Source organism: Tyto alba, unplaced genomic scaffold, assembly GCF_018691265.1.
Source record: "Tyto alba isolate M040663 unplaced genomic scaffold, T.alba_DEE_v4.0 Super-Scaffold_27, whole genome shotgun sequence".
NCBI classification, from domain to species: domain Eukaryota; kingdom Metazoa; phylum Chordata; class Aves; order Strigiformes; family Tytonidae; genus Tyto; species Tyto alba.
Genome location: NW_024881301.1, coordinates 13,907,079 through 13,925,816, shown reverse-complemented (window position 1 = coordinate 13,925,816; position 18,738 = coordinate 13,907,079). Strand labels below are relative to the sequence as shown.

The following is an 18,738-nucleotide window of genomic DNA, read 5'->3' as shown; positions in this document are numbered from 1 at the left end:
AATTGCATATTGTAGGGTGTTTTTTGCATTTGATGCGATCATTTTACTTCTGAAGATCTGATTTCTGCCCTCCTTGCTGGTCTATAACATTGGCTTTTTGTTGCAGCTCTGTAGCTGTTTGGACAGCTTCTGAAGAAATTAGATGTGTGAGAAATAATGTAATGAAAAGCTTCTAGAGACTGTGTAGGTATCGATAGCAAAATGACAAGTTTTATTTGTTTCAAGCTGTATGTATGGGTTTTTTTTTTATTTATTTATTTTAACATGCCTAATGCTAGTTAAACAACTTACTGGCATTTTTTTGTCAAATTAGTAGTTTTTTTGTTGGAAGAAGAGACTGCTTAGGACTACCAGGGTCTACTTCCAATTTCTGGGGTAGGGACAGTTTGTGCAGGATAAGGCCATATGAATTTGAGTATTTAGTTAAGAATTTACCTGTCTTTTGTCCTTGTTGCTGTGTCTGTTGAACAGACATTTCTGCTTTTATCTTGCCTTGTTGTGAGACATACAAACAAGATCTTGTTGATTTGTTTTATTGCTAGTTAAAGTGCAGTTGAGATTAATATTAAACAAGTTAATCAGCCTTTATGTGTAGTTCCTCCATATTGTGAAATTGTGACGTCTGGCCAGTGGCTTTCTCCTGCTAAACTAAGTTTAGATAGAACTGAATTGCATGCAATTAAGTATTAGTCATGCTAATGCTAAATAATGCATATTAGAAACATTACATGATGCAGACTAATGGTTCTTTGTCTTGAGTAAGTACTTTGTAGTGGTGATGTGGGAACCTCATGTTTGAAAATAAGTGGCTGCTATCAAATAGAGGTTTTGGTTGGAAAAATAAGACAATCATATGTCAGTTTTTTATTTCCGTGAGACATCAATGACATGGGCTAGGGCATAGGACAGTAAAGCAATTTAAGTTTTGCTCCGTGTTCTGCATGTAACTGTGACCAGGATTTTAGAAAAGATCCACTAATTTTGTGTGGTTCTGTAATTTTGTCCTAGTGTTCCTAATATTTAAGGTCTAAATATTCAAAGGTACTGAGTATTCACAGTTCTAACCAGATTGAGTCAATTTAAATGAACGTTGGCTGCTAATATCTCTCTGAGCACAGTGTTCAGGAATTGCTAACTTCCTGGATATTAGTTCTATATTAGCATTTTTCTGTTGTAGAAAGCAAAATTGCAATCCCATTCTTGGGTGGGGGACAAGACTTTGTGGATTTCTCTAGAATTTTGTTCATGAGCATGTGAAGTAACACCTTCATAGCTCTGCTGGAGTCCCTTTCACTGTGACCATGCTACACTGTTTACCATTAAAAAGTGGGCCTTTCAGACCTGCAGTACTCTTTAGACTGAAACCCTGAGAGGTTGCGTACGGAACATGAGTGATTTTACTTGAAAGTAAGGGCTAATGTCTCTATCCTGTCAGGTGGGATGCTTGTTTCTTGTGGGCACTTCACTGGAAAAGTGTTTCTGCCAAGGACTGTAGAAGAAACAACTGTGAAAGTGTGGGAGTTTCCTCCTTACACCAGGAATAACGAGTTTCTGCTAAATGCCTGTAAACAAGTGAAACATTCAATAAGCCTTGTTACAATTCTGGTTTAGCAGAGTGAAGACGCTTGTTTTGGATTAGTCTTTGAAATGACAGAAAATAATATTGTGGTTTCAAAAGGGGTAAGTTCCCTGTTTGGGTTACTAACTGTCCAAGGTGGAAGAAATCAGTAAATACAGTAATTTTACCAATTTAGGCTCGTTTTCCCCACATTTGTCTTCAGCTGCAGTGCAGTTTCTGTTTCCAAGGCTTAGATGTTTCTTGTTTTCCTTGTTAGAAATAAAACAGTGTTAGTTAACTAGTCATGTATCTGTGCCTGTGTTCCTGGAGAGCTCCAGTGGACTTATTCTGGGATAGTAAATTGCTTTTGGTTCTTGGAGGTTATTACAACGAGGTGTGTTAAAGGTGGTAAGTGCATTGATTTGGCGTAGTCATGTTATGTGACTTGTGCTAGAAAGTGGTTGCATGTGCCATTGCAGCAGTGGGGATGATGTCGATCCTAATGGATTTAGTTTTTTGCTGCAGTTCAAGTTAAGCTCTGTATTTACCTACCTTTGACCCCTACTCACAGTGTTTTCACTGTATAGTTTTTTAAAAAAAGCATCATGCACCAAGATCTTGGCTGGCTTTAAACTGGTTGCCTTGGTGCTGGTAGGAGAGAGTGCAGTTCTGTGCTCAGCCGCATGACTGTCTACCTGAAGATGACCAACTTTGCTTTTTAGGTCATTACATATTTCCAAATCTTTCAGGGTGACAAGAAGCTAACACTGTAGGCCTTACACGGTAGCTTTTCACAGGGAATGCTGTCTTAATGAATATTTTTATTTTGTATTTTCTCCACAGGGATTTTGTACTGATATGAAGACCAATGTGATCTTTTGACTCGCCCTTGCTGTTTTTATCTGAGTGAGCCATTGGGAAAGAGTCTTATGCTGGTACTGCAATGCTGAGTTCTGGCTTGACCACTGTGAAGAATGTTCCTTTGAAGAAGAGGCTTGGTTTCCTGCTGAAGCTTGTGTGCTTTGTCAGCTCAGTGTTAATCTTTTGTGAATTTTTAATTTATTATGTGGTAATTTTTCAATGTCGATGGCCAGAAGTGAAAGGCAGAGCTCACGTGGGTAAAAAAGAGACTTCAGCTTCAGTCCTAAAGGCCATAATTTTAGCTGATACTCACCTACTTGGTGAAATCAGAGGACATTGGCTGGATAAGCTAAGAAGGTAATAATTAATTTTTTGAAGAATATCTATCCCAGTCTTGGTTTTTGGTAGTAGCTAATGCGACAGATGTTTAAAACTAATGTGATACTTGTAAGAAGCGTGCACGCTGCCTCTGGCTTGCCTGTCTGGTTCTGTGCTGGATAATAAATCAGTGTTGAGAGGTTAATGAATGGGACTTACTGAGGCAGTGTGGTCTTGAATGTTCAGGTAGTACTTGGGTGTAGATGCCTGAGCATTTCTGTTGAGTTAGATAGTCTTTTCTGGTATGTAACTATTTTGTAGAATGCCTTAAAAATGAGCACGGTAACTTGGACATCCCAGTAGTTAATGCCGTTAATTGCGGAGATAAGGAAGCTGGTAGAAGTTTGTCTGTGTAGTAGTAGAATTGGAGGCAAAATCACATCTAAAACCAAAGGCAATCCAAACCTATGCCTACAAAACCATGTTTCTGTTAGTCCAGAAAGAAAAGGTGGTATGCTGAAAGAAAGTACTACTACTACCATGACATGAACATTATAAACTTTTGCTACAGAAACAATAGCGTAGTAAAACATGTGCAACAATTCACTGTTCTAATTAATTGCTGATTAGTGGAATTGTAATGAAAAATAAACAAAGTGGCTATTACTTCTTGCATGAGTTGGCCCTGACTGTATTGTGGTGGAATTACCTACCAGGTAAGATGCACCTACTGTACCTAAAACCTGATTTCTAAGTATTTGGGTTTCATGTTAGCCCTTTCAGTGTGTAGGAGCCATCTTCCTGTTCCTGTCAGGCTGTGTGTGTGTATTCAGAGTTGAGGAAGTCCAGAAGTCAGGCAGTGATGACTGGGACTGTATTTTCCTTTCAGGGAATGGCAAATGGAGAGATCTTTCCAAACTGCTGTATGGTTACTGCAGCCAGACATTGTTTTCATTCTGGGAGATGTCTTTGATGAAGGAAAGTGGAGCTCACCTCAGGTATGACATCAACAGCTCTCTTATTTAAAAAAAATTAGGATTTCTTGAAGGAAACGGAGGACAGAAGAAAGCAGACTAGGTATGCAAGGCTTTGTTTAATGTTACTATAGTTGCCCTACTAGTAGAAATTTCTAGTGTTTTAGATATGAGTTGAAATGTAGTGATTCCCCTTCATTTTTGGTAGTATTTGGACACTTTTGCTCCTCATACAAAACTTACAAAATATAAAGATCTCAGTGTGTGCTTCTATATTATACACTTGTGGTGGGTTGACCCTGGCTGGATGTCAGGTGCCCACCAAAGCCACTCTGTCACTCCCCTCCTCAGCTGAACAGGGGAGAGAAAATTTAGCAAAAGGCTTGTGGGTTGCAGTGCGTTTTGCCCGTGACGGTGAGTGAGGACAGTGAGAGATCACTCACTGTCATGGGCCAAATAGATTTCAGCTCAGGGAAACTGGTTTAATTTATTACCCATCAAATCATAGTAGGATAATGAGAAAATAAAACCTGAATCTTAAAACACCTTCCCCGACCCTTCCCTTCTTCCCAGGCTCAACTTCACTCCTGATTCTTCTACCTCCTCCCTGCCCGTGGCGCAGGGGGATGGGGAATGGGGGTTGTGGTCAGTTCATCACCTGTTGTCTCTGCTGCCCCTTCTTCCTCAAGGGGAGGACTCTTCACACTCCTGCCCTGCTCCACTGTGGGGTCCCTCCCATGGGACTCAGTCCTCCATGAACTTCTCCAATGTGAGTCCTTTGGTCCCCTTTGGTACTGTCAAACGGCATTAATTTTGCCATTTGTCTTTTCGTGCAGGCCTGGGCAGATGATGTCAGGAGATTTCGGAAAATGTTTAAGTATCCTGCTTCTACTGAGCTGGTGGTTATCGTTGGGAATCATGACATTGGATTTCATTATGAGTAAGTCTTGTCAGTGAAAGGAGTACGCAGGTGCCAAGAATGAAGTGTCAGCATGCATACAGTAACTGGTTTTGTGTCTGGGTGACCTCTTGTGTGGTTACGTAGAAAGTTTTTGATCATAACCAAATCAGAAGGGATTGCAATTGAATGCACCCTAGGAATAAATTTTAGAACAGGTTTCAGGCTACTTTTATGCTTCTCTGAGCATATGTGAAGCTGTTCAGAGCTGGTCTTTCTGCATTCACAGAGAAGCCTTGAAGCTGCTTTTACTTGTGTTGGCCCTCCTTGTCTGAAAGTTGTTTAATCTGAGAGTATTCCCTTTCCTGTTAAATCAGCATAGAAGTGTGGAAGTGCCCTGGCTGTGCTTACACTGGTGGGACTGGGACAGAGTACACGATGGGTGTCAGAGCATCCCTGTGACTTTGCTGAATGAATGTGATGTAGGTAATGGAGCAGCAAACTGCATGAATGGTCTGCAAACTGTCAAACTGCTGCACCTGATGATTTACTATGCCAGTTTCTTACCTCAGTTGTATTTTTGCTCGATGATACAGAATGACTACTTACAAGGTAAATCGATTTGAAAAGGATTTCAACTTTACTTCAGGAAAGTTAATAACTCGAAAAGGAATAAAGTGAGTATATATTTTTTTTTTTTTTTTTTTCAGTGTTTAGTGTAGTGATTACTGAGCTAGCAGACCAGAGTGGTGAAAACTGAGAACTGGAAGTGAAATTTCTAATGAATGGTAGTATGGGAATGTTTAACTTAAAGCCTTGTTTGTTGTTTGTGGGTTTTTGTGTGTTTTTTTTTTTTTTTTTTTTTTAATTTGTATCTAGTTTATGATTATGTTAAACACAAACTGCTTTGTACAACCCTGTAGTTTGATATGAAGTGGAAGCTGTACTTTGAGCTAGGTACATTGAAACAATGTTTCCTTTTAAATGGAAAAGTACTGTGGAGTCAGAATGAAGTTTTCTGGTTTGCCTTTTTACTTCCTTGCAGCTGGTAATGACCCATGGCTGCAAACATAACAGAAGAATGGGATTCAGTAAATAAACACAAACAAACCCCCTCTGTGCTTACAAGCTAAGAGTTTCATTAATTTTAATAACTTCTTTAGTCTGCAGAACTTAACTCTTGTTTGAGGAATTTGGGAACCTAGTAGTTGCTTGTCCACGGCTTTTCCACAGGGTGGGGTAATAATGCACATGCTGGTTTGGGCTTAGAGTAGACCTTGTTGCAGAGCTTGTTCTCATAGTTGTGTGGCTGTGGCTGCAGGTGTCTGCAGTGGGCCCTTTTTTTTTTTTTTTTATTACTTTTATATACCATGCAGGAACCTGATGAGGGAAAGCAGTAGTGTGTCTGTGGAAAGGCATTCAGTTGTCTTTAAACCTCAGATACATGAAGGGGAGGCCCATTGCCACTCTGCATTTGGCATGTATGCCATCACGTCATAATCACTGATGTAGGATTCAAACTCCACAGGCTTACACTGGTTTCCTTCATTAAGCAAAAGTTAAAAATATTCTGAACGGGTCTAGAAACGGTGTGGGTTTTTTAGGAAGATTTATGAGCTTCATGAATGCTCAGTATAATGCTGTTGTTTATCATGCAGATGTGGGATCCTCTAGATATGTTTTCAGCTGTTTTAAAAAATAGTTATTAAGGAACATCTCCATGTCCCCTTTGGTAAAACAGCGCAGCAGAATTCTTACATGCAGTTGCAGATTGTGTGTCTGGTATCATATTTGTTAAGTGAAATGAGCCGTGTTATTGATGCAACGTTCCTAGATAACTATTTTACAACAAATCTGTGGTATAAAAACCAGTTTAATTTGCTAAAAGAAAATTAAATTTTGTTTTTGGTTTTGACCAGTATTTCTTAAATGGAGGCATTCAGCTCATTTTTGTCTGTAAAACATACTGAACTGAGCTGGCAATATATCTCTCAAGTCCTGAATGTGAGTGACCAGACAGGTATGAATCTTGTGGCAGAAGTTCAAAGCTGATTTGAAATCTACAGGGAACACCTCCTATTACAATTAAAATCCTATTTTCTGTGTGAGATACTGCCAAGTATGAAACTAAGTTTGCTCAGGATAGCCAACAAAATGCAGTGCTGTTTTGCTTTTCATTAGTTCTGAAGAAATGGAATGTCTGAAATGATGTTTCTGACGTCTAAAATATGAGCGGGGAAAGAAGCAAGTTCTCCTTTCCCTCAGAATTCAGCCTGAGCTTCTAACATTCCACTAGAATACCACTTAAGTAACTGTTACATGTGTAATCTAATTAACAACTGATTACAAAGCAGCCTGCCAGGTAGAGAAATGGCTGCAGTATGGATACTCAAGAGGATTTACAGCACCTGATTTTAGAAACTGTTACGTTCTGCTGCTTTGTTGTAAGCGTTCCAAAATTGGACACAGCTCATTTTATAAACTGAAGTTTCTATCTCACCCGTGTGCACGGACAGCAAATGTTTTCCTGTCCTGTTTACCTCCCTTTTCTTTGCCTACTCCCTGGTATTTCCCAGCTTTGTCCTAGTGAACAGCGTAGCCATGGAGGGCGATGGCTGTGCTGTCTGCCACACCTCGGAGGCAAAGCTTGTGGCACTTTCTCACAAACTGAATTGCTCCCAGCAGGTAAGAGTGTATGAAAGGTCTGATTATAGCCAGCAGCTCAGCTGCTGCACTGGGAATACTGATACTGCAGCAGTAGTCAGGATATAACTAATACTCTTCTGAAAAAAATCTGCTTCCAATTCATACTGCAACTGGTTAGCAAATCTTTCTTCTCCTCGCTTGCCTCTTATTATTTTTAATTAACTATTAACTGTGCTGATTTGCGTTAATTAACTTCCTTGTCGGTGCTGCCAACAGAGGGTGTAATTTCCTCTGTTCCAAGGAATGGCAGAAGTTCTGTAACCTTCCTTTTGATTTAAGATGTATAATAATCCCTGCATTTATATTTGTGCGTACTGCTCTGGTTTAGATCCTTCAAGCTAGCCTATTCGTTTAGTTTTCTGATTCTACCGCAGTCCTGTCTTGATAGCTTAGTAATGTTTTAATTGTATTTTTTTCATCAAATCCAATTGCTGCTTGTATTTCATTCCTCTTCCCTTGTCACAGGCCGAATGGGTGCACGGTAGGCAGCACGACTGACTGGGCTGGCAGTCAATCAGGAAACCAGCTCCCAGTGGAAAAATTGCCAGGCTCTAGCTGCCGTCCCTCTTGGGCTGCCCTAAATCTCTTCTGCCTTGTTTGTGCAGCGAGATGCTGCTGTTGCTTTCTGCATTCAGAGTGCAACCATTTTTATAGCGTATACAGAAAGCAGAAGCATTTCCCCTTCCACCCACTGTAGAAGCTCTTAAAAGTTTATGCAGCAGACAGTAAACACTGTATTCTGAGCCAATACTGCTTTTCACAAAAAAAAAACCAAAACCCCCCAAAACCAACAAAAGAACAAACAACTCCCAACCCCTCAAAACCTAGCTATTGTTTACTTCCCTTCCCCACCCCTATTGCGGTGACAATATGTATGGGTTAGTTTTATTCACAGAAACCAAATCATTCCAACAAAAGGTGCAGTGATGTGGAAAAGCTCCCAGCTTCAGAACCCATCCTTTTACAGGTGTGTTGGCAATGGGGTGAGGCAACATGTTGACATGTTTTTAGTGTATGTATTGCTGTTCCAGAAAGGCTGGATCGTTAACAACTGATCCTTGCTTTGAATTTCTTCCAGCATTACCCTCTCTATCGAGAAAGTGACGCTGAATGCAGCGGAGAAGATTCTGCTCCTCCCCAGGAGAAGAACATCCCATTCAAAGAAAAGTATGATGTACTGTCTCAAGCAGCATCACAGAAGGTTTGATATATTAGGAGCTTGAGTATCGGTGGGTGGGTGGGAGGGGGACTTGGGTGTAGGTACATATACCGGCTAAAAAATTTTGGAAAGGATGTTAGCTGAGCTGAACAGACCACAGCTGCTCCTGCTTTCATGAGGCCTTTGAGAGGCTGCTTGTTCGAGCTGCTCCCCTGAGGATCATCATGATCACTGCCTTGCTTCTCCTGGGTTTCCCAGGTACAGGCCACCAGTCCTGGCACTCGGAAGTCTGCTGCGGTGCCGTTCCCTCCAGTTCAGCATTTTGTACTTTATGTATGGTGTAGATTATTGACAAACCTAGTAGAAAACCACTGTTTTCCAGCACATCGAAAGCACTGCTTTTGCTGAACTAGTAACTACAAGAAAATGTAAAGTCAGAGTATTCCCTAAAAATCTAATGGTCAGGGTTTGTATCCTTCTGTGTAAATGCCTTCACTCAGCTTAGCAGTGCCAGGTTCTCCCTTAGACAAGAAAAGAGCATTGGTTTACAAACATGCAGGTTTTCCGATTTGTGATGTCAACAGCATGCTGCTGCTTTTGTTTTTCTGATCCATATGGCCAAAAAAAAAAGTCCAGTATTTGGGATGAGGGCCAACTGGGTATGATTAATATTACAGTATCAATATGTCTTATCGGAAAACATAAATTTACACAAAACACTTTGTAAGGACACTAAAATTGCCTTAATTTCATTCTGTTAGAAGAAAAGGAAAAAAGGGCTTAAGCTCAATTTCTATTTCGTTATGACTCAATTTTTGAGCTTTACCATTTTGCCTTGTAGCTGATATGGTGGTTTCATCCCCGTTTGATTCTCACTGGGCATACACATAGTGCTTGTGAAGTGCTGCACGCGGGGAAAATTCCAGAGGTCAGCGTCCCGTCGTTCAGTTGGAGGAATAGAAACAATCCTAGTTTCATCATGGTAAGTTTTAATTTTTTTTATTTTTGTCAGATAACTTTCATAAATAAATCAACATGGCAGTCAGCTATATTTTAAAACTGATTCTACCTGTAAAAACGAAAAAAATAAAAAAATTGCCTACCCACCCAACCCACTCAGTACACTGCATCCACTTTATAAAGCACATCTGTGGGAGCCACATGTTCTGTGTGGTACAAAGCAATGTTGTTCAAGATCTAATTAGTATCTGGGTACAAGCATCTAACATTTTCTTATAAAGAGGGTGCACTGTAAACTATTGACTTGTAAAAATAATCAGTATTGTGCACTGAACAGTAGAAAGACTAGTTTGGCTTGGTTGATTTACCAGCTACGAAAACAAGACCGTCTCCACCTCAAGCTCTTGCGTGGTGACCACGGTTTTCAGACCGGTGCATTAACCGCTTCACACAGTGAAAATGTTTGTCACGTGCCAATCGTCTGCCTCCTCGCTTCCCGTTCACGATTTATGCAGTGTGTTGGTTACGCTTTTGCAGGCAGTTCCAGTGCTCAGTATATCCTTAGAGGTAAATCAATTACCTCCTCAGTTCGAAAATAAAACAGAATTCCTAGAAACTTGGAGTAAGAAGCAAAACCTACAATCTGTTTACAGAGTAGTCTGTGACTGGAGGGGGGAATCTTTCACATATTTTTTACTGCTGTCGCATTTGGGCAGCTTAATACACAGATAACCCCAAACTTTAAAAGTAATTTTAAGCAACCGTTAATATTTCTTCTTGAAAGTAGTTCTGTTTGTTCCATATTCCTGAGAGTAGCTGCCTTCAAACTACACATGTTCTCTGCACACGCCAGACAGTGCATCTTCACTGCAAAACAAGAGGTTGGCTAATTAAAGTTGCCTTGTCTTCACTACTGTTTTAACTCGGCCGCGGTCTGTTGCAAACTTTAATTGGAACTGCAAAGTCAAGCCAAAACCCAATGAAGTTCTTGGTTGTTGAAGTTCGTGTTTGTAATTTGGATTAGCCAACGTGTTTTTTGCAGCATGTACTGGGTAGGAGGAGGACCTGGGGGGAGGAAGGGGCACATTCACAAAACCTAGCTTTAGCCTGGGAAGGCTCCTTCCGGATGGGTTTAGAGCAGCTAAAGTCAGGCTTCCCTTGAAGGCAGATCAGATGAGGAGCCCAGCTCTCTATCTACACTAGATGGAACAGAGGGAGGATTGACCTCTGGGCTAATGTTGGCCTGGTGACTATTCCCGTCAGTGCCCAGCACCGCAAGGTACGGACTCTTCAGCCCCCTGGAGAAGGCACTGGTGCTAGGAAACGGGCCCCAACCCTTGCCACCCAACACTGAATTCAGAACTCGGCGATCTGACCGTCGTGGTGTTTACTCCTGATTCAGAACCCACTGTAACCGCCACGTGACCGTCTTCGTTTCTTTTGCAGGGCAGCATAACACCAACTGACTTCTCCCTCCAAAAATGCTTCCTTCCGTATGAGAGCAGAGTCTTTACTATATACTGTGCAGCAGGTGCTCTGCTTGTCATCCTGATACTAGCTCATTTTCAGCTTCTCACTCCGCCATTTTATTTTGCTCAGCGTTTAATCAGTAAGCATAAAGCAGTATGAAGAGCCAGACATCTGCATTCAGTCACTGAAATACCAAAGCTGAGAACAGTCAAACATCAGACTATATTCATGCCAGCAAATGACCTAATTTGATTGCTAGTCTGAAGGCAGGTTGCATTTACACATACCATAGAAGTCCTATACAGCTGATATGACTACTACAGGATAAATAATTAACTGAAATGAACGTCTCATGCTGTACAAAAATACTGTATTCTACAATCAAATGAGTCCTTTTCCTGCTATAATTTTTGTATCAAATATGTATATTAAAAGTGTAACTGTACAGTATGTAAATCCTATAGCCTCATCGCTTATCTGCACTAGTGTCTTACCCTGGTGGAGGCTCAGTCCTGCAAACTGGAAACCTTTCTCTGTTTTATTGCTGCATGGCCCTTCTAATGTCATACTTCAGTTTGTTAGGGTCAGGCAGAAACTAGATACATCAGCACTGAGAGATGCGGATTTCTGGAACCTTTTTAGGACATCGTGTGTAAGGGACTGTGGTTTGGGACAGGAAACCTCCCGGTTCCTGACATGTTAGATTGTTAGCTGACTACAGCTGCAGTTCTACCAGACAACAATGGGAAGAAGCTTGTGGATCCAGTTTGCCCATACACACTTGAAACCTGCTTAAAAAAAAAAAAATCAGGGTGACACCTCAAGCTGCTATTTTTAACAGGATGTGCTATGATGAGCTTAAAAAAAGAGGGCCCTAGTGCATCCCAGAGGTCGGTGTGGTGAGGGGCCCTCCAGTTGCCGATCTTCTGCGAGAAGGAAGGTCAAGTACAGCTGCAGTAACATTATCCTACGCCTCGGCCCTCAGTCTAGGGCCAGGAGGGGCCAGGAATGCGCCTCGCTTTAGATTCCTGAAGGGCTGCTGAGCTCTCTGAACCCTACTGCAGAGCCCCACTCGGACCTGCACCCCCGGGGTGGGGAGGGGGGCGGCGCGGAGCTGGGCCGGGGCCCCCCGGGGCCGCAGCGCCCGCCCGGCGCCTCGGCGCGCTGCGTACCAGGGAGGGCCCGGCAGACCTGGGGCTGCTCCCCACCCGCCCCCGAAAATGCGGGGGGGGCCGTTTCACACCAGGGCTGGTTTTCCTGCAGGGGCTGGGAGCTCTAACCTGAACTTCTTTTTAAAGAAAAGGCCGTCTTCTGTTATTCACTCTACTGCTTGCTTCGGCGTGGGATGTGAGAGAATCTTTGCATTTGGGAATTCTGTTTATTAGTAGCTTATTCCACCCAGCCTTTCACTTTCTGGGAAAGATCTGGTGACTGACTGAACATACAGGTATCAAAGTACATGCACTTCTGGGAAGAAGAAAGGGTCGTATTACCGTATCCAAAATGGGCTTGTTTATCATCAAATAGAAGCAAGTTTTCAATTTGCCTGTAGTCTGAATTTCGAAAGACGACTGCTTGGGGTTTATAACTAACACTGATGCTTACAGTAAAGGGTTACTCACCCCTGCTGATCTATATGCCAATGTGGGGAAGGTGTTAGCTCTTTATCTCTCCCTAAATTTAAAATGAAGTGGTGGGGAACGGTCCAAAGTGTGGTAAAACACTACAAAGTAATGTAGTCTAACGCTTCTCTAGGTTTCTGTTATTGCAACTGTAATTTTAGACATTTGTACAGGTTATCTTGGACACAGGAAAAGTATATAGTCACAGACATAAAACACCTATGTATAAAATATAAAGCAGTGTTATAGTTACTAAAAAGGACATGCCTTATTGCTACAGCAATTCTTGCTTCTTATATATTGTACTGTACCACAACTTGTTTTGAGAATGTCATTTGCATAAATTATTCAAGTTTGAGAAATATTCACACATTTTGATTCTACAATAGTTAAAATAAAACAATTTTCTAATGTGTCTCTTTATTAAAAGAGAAATAAAAATGTCATCTTGTAATTCTCTTAGGCCAGACACAAGGGTTTATACACCTTTTTTTTTTTTTTTTTTTTTTTCTTCTTTCTTGCTATTTACTTGCACAATGAAAGCCGCTGTTGGTACAAAGATTGAAGAGCTCTATAATGGTGCTTTACACATTCACAATCGGTTTGTGCAATTGTGAAGTTCTATGAATGACCAAAGAATTACCAAACATATTTTCTAAATATAAAGGAAAAAAAAAAAAAAAAAAAATAGAATCCTTGGTTCCCATTAAAACAACACCAGGTTGCAATTTGGACACTTGAATGAATTCCAATGTTTTAAAGCTGAGACTTCAAAAGAGAAAGGCATGTTTGCTGCAACATCCGGTGACTGTAATACCTTACTTGGAAAGGTAAGTGGTTAATTTGCATAATTTATAATTTTTATACTAAAGAGCATTTTTATATAAACCAGAAAAAAACCCCTAAACTCTACAGATAAAGTTCTTACCTCCAGTCACTGCTGCAGGTAAGGTTGACATCAAGCTGTACAGCGCAATCAAAAACATACTTACATCTTAGCTCATTTTACAGGTACAGCCATAATCAAGGCACAAAGATCTTCTACAAGTATTTTTCTTCAATAAAGTTGTACAAAATAATATTACATTTTACAGTCTGTACAATATAATAAACCAGCAGTAAAACAAAAAAATATATATAGGGAGAGGACTGTTGTCCAAGAATGATCTGAACGAAAAGGATCATTTGTGGACAGCACAAATAACCTAAGTGAGGGTGGTAAATTTTCTGCCTAGATGCAACAGGCTGAAAAGTAGCTGTAATTCAAATGCCTGAGGTGTGCAGAGACACTTGGCTCCAAAACCCCAGAAAAATTGCTTTGTCTTCACTGTTCCTCTCATTATCTACTCTACTTCCCGTGCCAGTAACGGCTTAAAAGAGGAGGTCACTTTATCAGTTGACCTGCAACTCAGAAATGCTAAAAACTGTGACAGAGTAATAAATATTGTGGTGCTGCTACATTGTGTGTCTACTTCCTCAACAGTATTTAATAACCTGATACAAAGTGCATTAATCTTTTTTTTTCACCCATCAAGTACTCTTCAATGTCATGTTAAAAAGGAAACCCACACAGAGGGATAGGTATGACTTTAGTGTCATCCAGCTGACATACCAGTTTGAACTGACGTTAACCTGCTGGAAAAAATTTAGCAGGGCACGTTCAGTTAAAAAAACACAACCTAAGGGAACAGAGGTAGCCGAAGGGCTTAGTGGAATGACGAAGAAGTGGCATGTCAAAATAAAGCACAAAAATAGTCCCAAAAAGCATGAAGGAAAAACAACCCAAACTTGCTTCAAATCAGCTTTAAGGTTAAATAATTAAAGTAAACAAAGTGAAGAGACTGACATTTCTATTGTATATTCTTCCACCCTGTGTGGGGTAGTATCAAGAGAAAGAGTAAGGAGCAAAGAATTTAAAACCACAGGTTCCACGGTGATCCCCCTCACAAGAGTTCGTACTGGCGGAGATGCATCCTCTGAATGATGTCTCGGCAGTCGTTGAACACTCTGCGGATATTTTCTGTGTCCACTGCACATGTAAAGTGTGGGTAGCAATAATGCCGGCCGTCTCCACTCGCCGTACTTATCCTCTGTGGAAAAAGCGAGGGGGGAAAAAGGGTCAGGTGCTGTGCCACGGGACGTTTCACATCTCGGCAGTCTACAGAGTTACGGAGTACCAAGAAACCCAGGAAATTCTCTATATAGCTCATTAAAATAAATAAACAGAAAGAAAGAAGGGCTGTGGTCTGGTCCAATACGAAGCACAAATTTGAAACGAAGATTAAAAGAAGGTACGGCTACTCTCACGGGGTCAGGATAGCAGGACTCTGTAAGAGCCACTGATGCTGTCGTCGGCTGCACATGCCCAGCTGTGCTGCTGTCAGCGCTGCAGTCTGCCATGCGGCTGGCCCACGGATGATTTTCCCTTCTTTTTTGGTGCCATCATGTGGCAAATTTTTGAACTCTTATTTTAAAGCAGCAACACAAAAATGAAAACCTCCCAGTTGCGAAGTCAGCAGTGACAGAGACCAGCACCGTACAGCTTCTGCTGCTTGAAACTGAAGGCCCCTGAAGTTACCTTTGCTTAGAGGACCTATTAAGCTGGCTGAAGGCTCGGTATCACTATTGAGAGCAGAATATGGTGGAGTTATCTCCAGAGTGGCTGGGTTCCCAGAGAATAACAAACCGTGCACAAATCCAGTAAACATCAAGCTACACAGAATTAAATTTCACAGGTCTACTGCACAACTTTTCAGGTTGCTAAACTAAGCTCCAGCATTACTTCACCCGTGGTTACCTTGTTAAAATTCCCCAGGATCTTGAAGTATATTCAGAAAAAAAAATCTTAATTTTATTATGTATTACTATAGGACCGATAAATATAAATCCATTCTAGGTCATTATCTTGAAGAATATATATAGAATGTCACGAAAGCAGATCCGTTCTTGGGAAAGTAATTTTTATAAACCTTTTACAGATTTTATTATAAATTATACTGGCTAAACAACAAAAGACGATGTTCTCTCTCTCTGGCTACACAATGTATTTTTAATATAATAACTTATTTTACATCTAGGATTGACCTTTTAAATACCTCCAGCTACAGATATGCAAAAGCAGAGACATTCAGAAGCCATGATTTACATAATTACATCAACAAGAAATTGCAGGTTTTTGCAGCTGACTGACTCAGGTAACATCAGCGAGTCAACACTCAGACCTATGTCCATAGGTACAGCCTCCAGCTGCTATGGCCCCTCTGCCCTCGTCCCCTGCAGCGCGCCCCCCTGGGCCAGCACGATCGCCGTGCGCTGGAACAAGCGCGTCAACGCTTCCGCAGGGGCTGCGCACAGCAGTTCCGCACGGTAAGGATGCGAGAGGGGGATTAGATCCCCGCCCTGACCTGCTCTTTCCAGGCCTCAATGTCCCATGTTGTCAGTGAGGGCCAGCGTACAAACGCTTTCAGTGCCACCCAGATGTGGGCAGGGGGGAGCACACCACCCTACCGACCTCATGTTCAATCTTTTTCTCGCGTTTGGTGAAACGACTGCTCTTTCACGAAGTGTTTGCTTGTGTTTGTCATGCGCTGATTCCACTAATGCCTGCGGTGGTAAGCTGCCCACAATGTTCTGGTGACACCTGGTTACATATAAGGCACGTCAGAAGAGGTATTTCCAAAATGTTTGGGGTTTTTCTGTGTTTTCTTCTTTTTTTTCTTTTGGTTCCCTCACAGCTCTGTAGTTCTCTCAAGATAAATGCAGTATTTTCAACCCCCTACTCAAAACTCATTTTGTGTAGTATTGTATTACTGGGCACCAGTTCAGAGGTGAAAAATAGTATTGCCTGGGACAGCAATGAAAGAACATTTACTTTCCTATAACACAAGGTGGGGGTACGCAACACCGGCATCCCTACCCTGCAGGGGACAGGATGACAGTTTTCAGGGAGGAGCCACCTGCACTTTTTGAGGGAGCCTTGTTTGTCTTGGAACAGCAGCTCCTTCACCTCCCAGATTCAGATTTTTTCAAAAACCAGCACGAACGAGAGGCCATGCCACTGCTTTAACAGGGGTTACCCACACACCGGGGATGTATTAGAACAAACACCGGCAGCTGGAGAGCCCTGGGTACAAAACACCAAAATGGGGCTGGGTAGTAGCCGAAAGAAGGAGCGCACGAGCACGCTGCCTCTGTGAAGAGCTCGGGAGGAGAAAGGACGTGCCTGAGCCTAAGGAAGGAGAATTTCCTACAAAGTAGGTCCTGCCAGTGCTCACCCACCGCTCCCCCCATTCAAACCCGACAGTGTTGAGCAGCCACAGCCCCCAGAGGCCACAGCCCCCCGCACCGATCCTGAAATCGGGAGCTGATGTATTTTGCCTTCCTAATACTCATACACTACTGTGTAGCAACAGTTGTTGGAAATGTGTTTACATTTAACCTCTTCCTAAAATTCTTTCAATGACATCCTTTAAATTTGGCAGTGCCAGTGCCTACAGCCAGGTAGAGTTCTAAGGGGTGCAGCACCGCGGTGGTGGTTTTTTACACACATCCATGCCTTATGCAGACCTGCTACATGACAAAAACCGCAATGAAGTTTATAAGTGAATAAAACCAGACTTCTCTGAATTACGTCTGAAAATGTAACAGAGTGGGACAAGGAAAAGGTCATAAATGAAGAGACTTGGAAAGAAATGTATAAAGCAGAGCCAAGAAGACTGTAGGTAGAAAATATACACCTTTTCTTCTTTGCACCTGGCTAAGGACACCAGACTCTGCCCCAGTCTGTGCGCTGAGCTTATTTCCCCTGTTCCCTTTGTCCCCTTGTCTCTGAAACCTCAGCCTTTTGTGCCTGACTCTACGAAACTGGAAGTCGCTGTTTCTACTCGGCCTTCACCAACCTCGCCCTCCCCGCTGGGCCCGTGCGTGGCCTCCATGACTGTTCAGACCATTTATAGGAGCAGAAACACCTCGCTTGCAAGGCTTTAACTTCAAACAGCCCGAGAGTTGAAAGCAACTGTTCAAATGATTACGTCTCCCTGTTTCTTTATGCCGAGAAACCAAGCATAAACCTAGGACAGCGACGCAGCAACGCTGGCTATGGAGGAGATGCTCTCTGCCAGGCTTGCGGTGGCTGTGGGGCAAGAGGGGGGGGGAAAGCTGTTTTGGCCCCACGCCCGAGCCCCAGGGCCTGCCCGGCAGCTGGTGGGTGCTGGCCTCGGCCCAAAGACTTCTCCTGCCCCCAGCACCTGCGGCTCCCGAGGGCCTCCGCAGCCACACCGTGGGTTTTTATGGGGCTGCAATGCCCACGCCTCCTCCCCTCCCTACCTGCTTCGTAGGTGGCCTCTTTCTATAATGCCAGTGAGTCACGGCAGGTAAGGACCTCGCCCTTGATGTGGTTTTTTTTAAATAGTGAAAATAGATAAAGGTGAGGAGTTTCACCCTAGTTTCACCCTAATTTTTTTCTCTTGGACCCTCCTTCCAGACTGGATACCATCACCTGCTTCAAAGCAATTCGGCATTACTGCAAGAGAGATTTGGCTTGGAGTGGTTTTTTTTTGGTAACTCTTAAGTTAACACAGCGCAATCTGACATTTTTCTTTGGAATCTGGAAGGTTAAGGTGGTGAATGGAATTCCCCGAAGTTTGAAGACAATTAGTTGTTTCTTTCTTTCTTGTTGCATCAACAGCTGTAAATCTTAATGATACTTGTAAACACATAATGACTTTAAAATTCTCAATTCTAATGATTAAATTTGTCCTCTCAAACACCCCCATCCAGTTTCTACCAGTAGGGCATGAGCTCTGGTTCTAGTCTCCATTACTGCTTTGCACTGGGGGAACGACTTGATATGAGTGATGCCATAGTTGATACTGGATTGAGCCCTCTGATACCAGCACTGGGCTGATCGCGTGCCTGATAACTGCCTGTATCTGCGAAATGTAGACAACAGCCCTTCAGCTCCAGCTTTGGAGGAAACCTTAATTGCAAGAATAACTGTGACCAGAAAAGGAAACTTTCTTATGATTCCTCAGTAGCACCGTGACACCAGTCCCAGGGTGAGACAAACTTCCTAACTGGCACAACAGAAATCTTATTTAAGGACAAAATCTACTTTTTTGTTCATTCCCTCTTGCCAGCTGACCGCTGCCAAAGCCCTTGGAGGAATGCAGGGTAAAAAAAAAAAAAGCCTATTTGCTTAAACATGGACTGTA

General features: G+C 42.3%; 2 protein-coding genes across 14 annotated transcripts in view; one reads left to right on the top strand and one right to left on the bottom strand.

The window, feature by feature from the left end:
- MPPE1 (metallophosphoesterase 1) overlaps nt 1-11,356 on the top strand; it is a 31,287-nt gene extending 19,931 nt beyond the window's left edge. For 10 of the 11 annotated variants that reach the window (XM_042798005.1, XM_042798004.1, XM_042798002.1 and 7 more), the window contains 9 exons: nt 2,402-2,776; nt 3,627-3,735; nt 4,548-4,651; nt 5,206-5,286; nt 7,186-7,294; nt 8,211-8,282; nt 8,394-8,516; nt 9,316-9,456; nt 10,881-11,356. In XM_042798005.1, the coding sequence (XP_042653939.1) occupies nt 2,502-2,776; nt 3,627-3,735; nt 4,548-4,651; nt 5,206-5,286; nt 7,186-7,294; nt 8,211-8,282; nt 8,394-8,516; nt 9,316-9,456; nt 10,881-11,063 (1,197 nt within the window). In that variant the 5' untranslated portion in view covers nt 2,402-2,501 and the 3' untranslated portion in view covers nt 11,064-11,356. Of the gene's footprint in view, nt 1-2,401; nt 2,777-3,626; nt 3,736-4,547; nt 4,652-5,205; nt 5,287-7,185; nt 7,295-8,210; nt 8,283-8,393; nt 8,517-9,315; nt 9,457-10,697 lie in introns of all 11 variants that reach the window. The other variant, XM_042798009.1, reaches the window with a different exon arrangement.
- Nucleotides 11,357-12,988: 1,632 nt separating this feature from the next.
- Nucleotides 12,989-18,738, bottom strand: part of GNAL (G protein subunit alpha L) — a 192,771-nt gene continuing 187,021 nt past the window's right edge. For all 3 annotated transcript variants that reach the window (XM_042798000.1, XM_033010593.2, XM_042798001.1), the window contains one exon: nt 12,989-14,616. In XM_042798000.1, the coding sequence (XP_042653934.1) occupies nt 14,470-14,616 (147 nt within the window). In that variant the 3' untranslated portion in view covers nt 12,989-14,469. The remainder of the gene's footprint in view (nt 14,617-18,738) is intronic.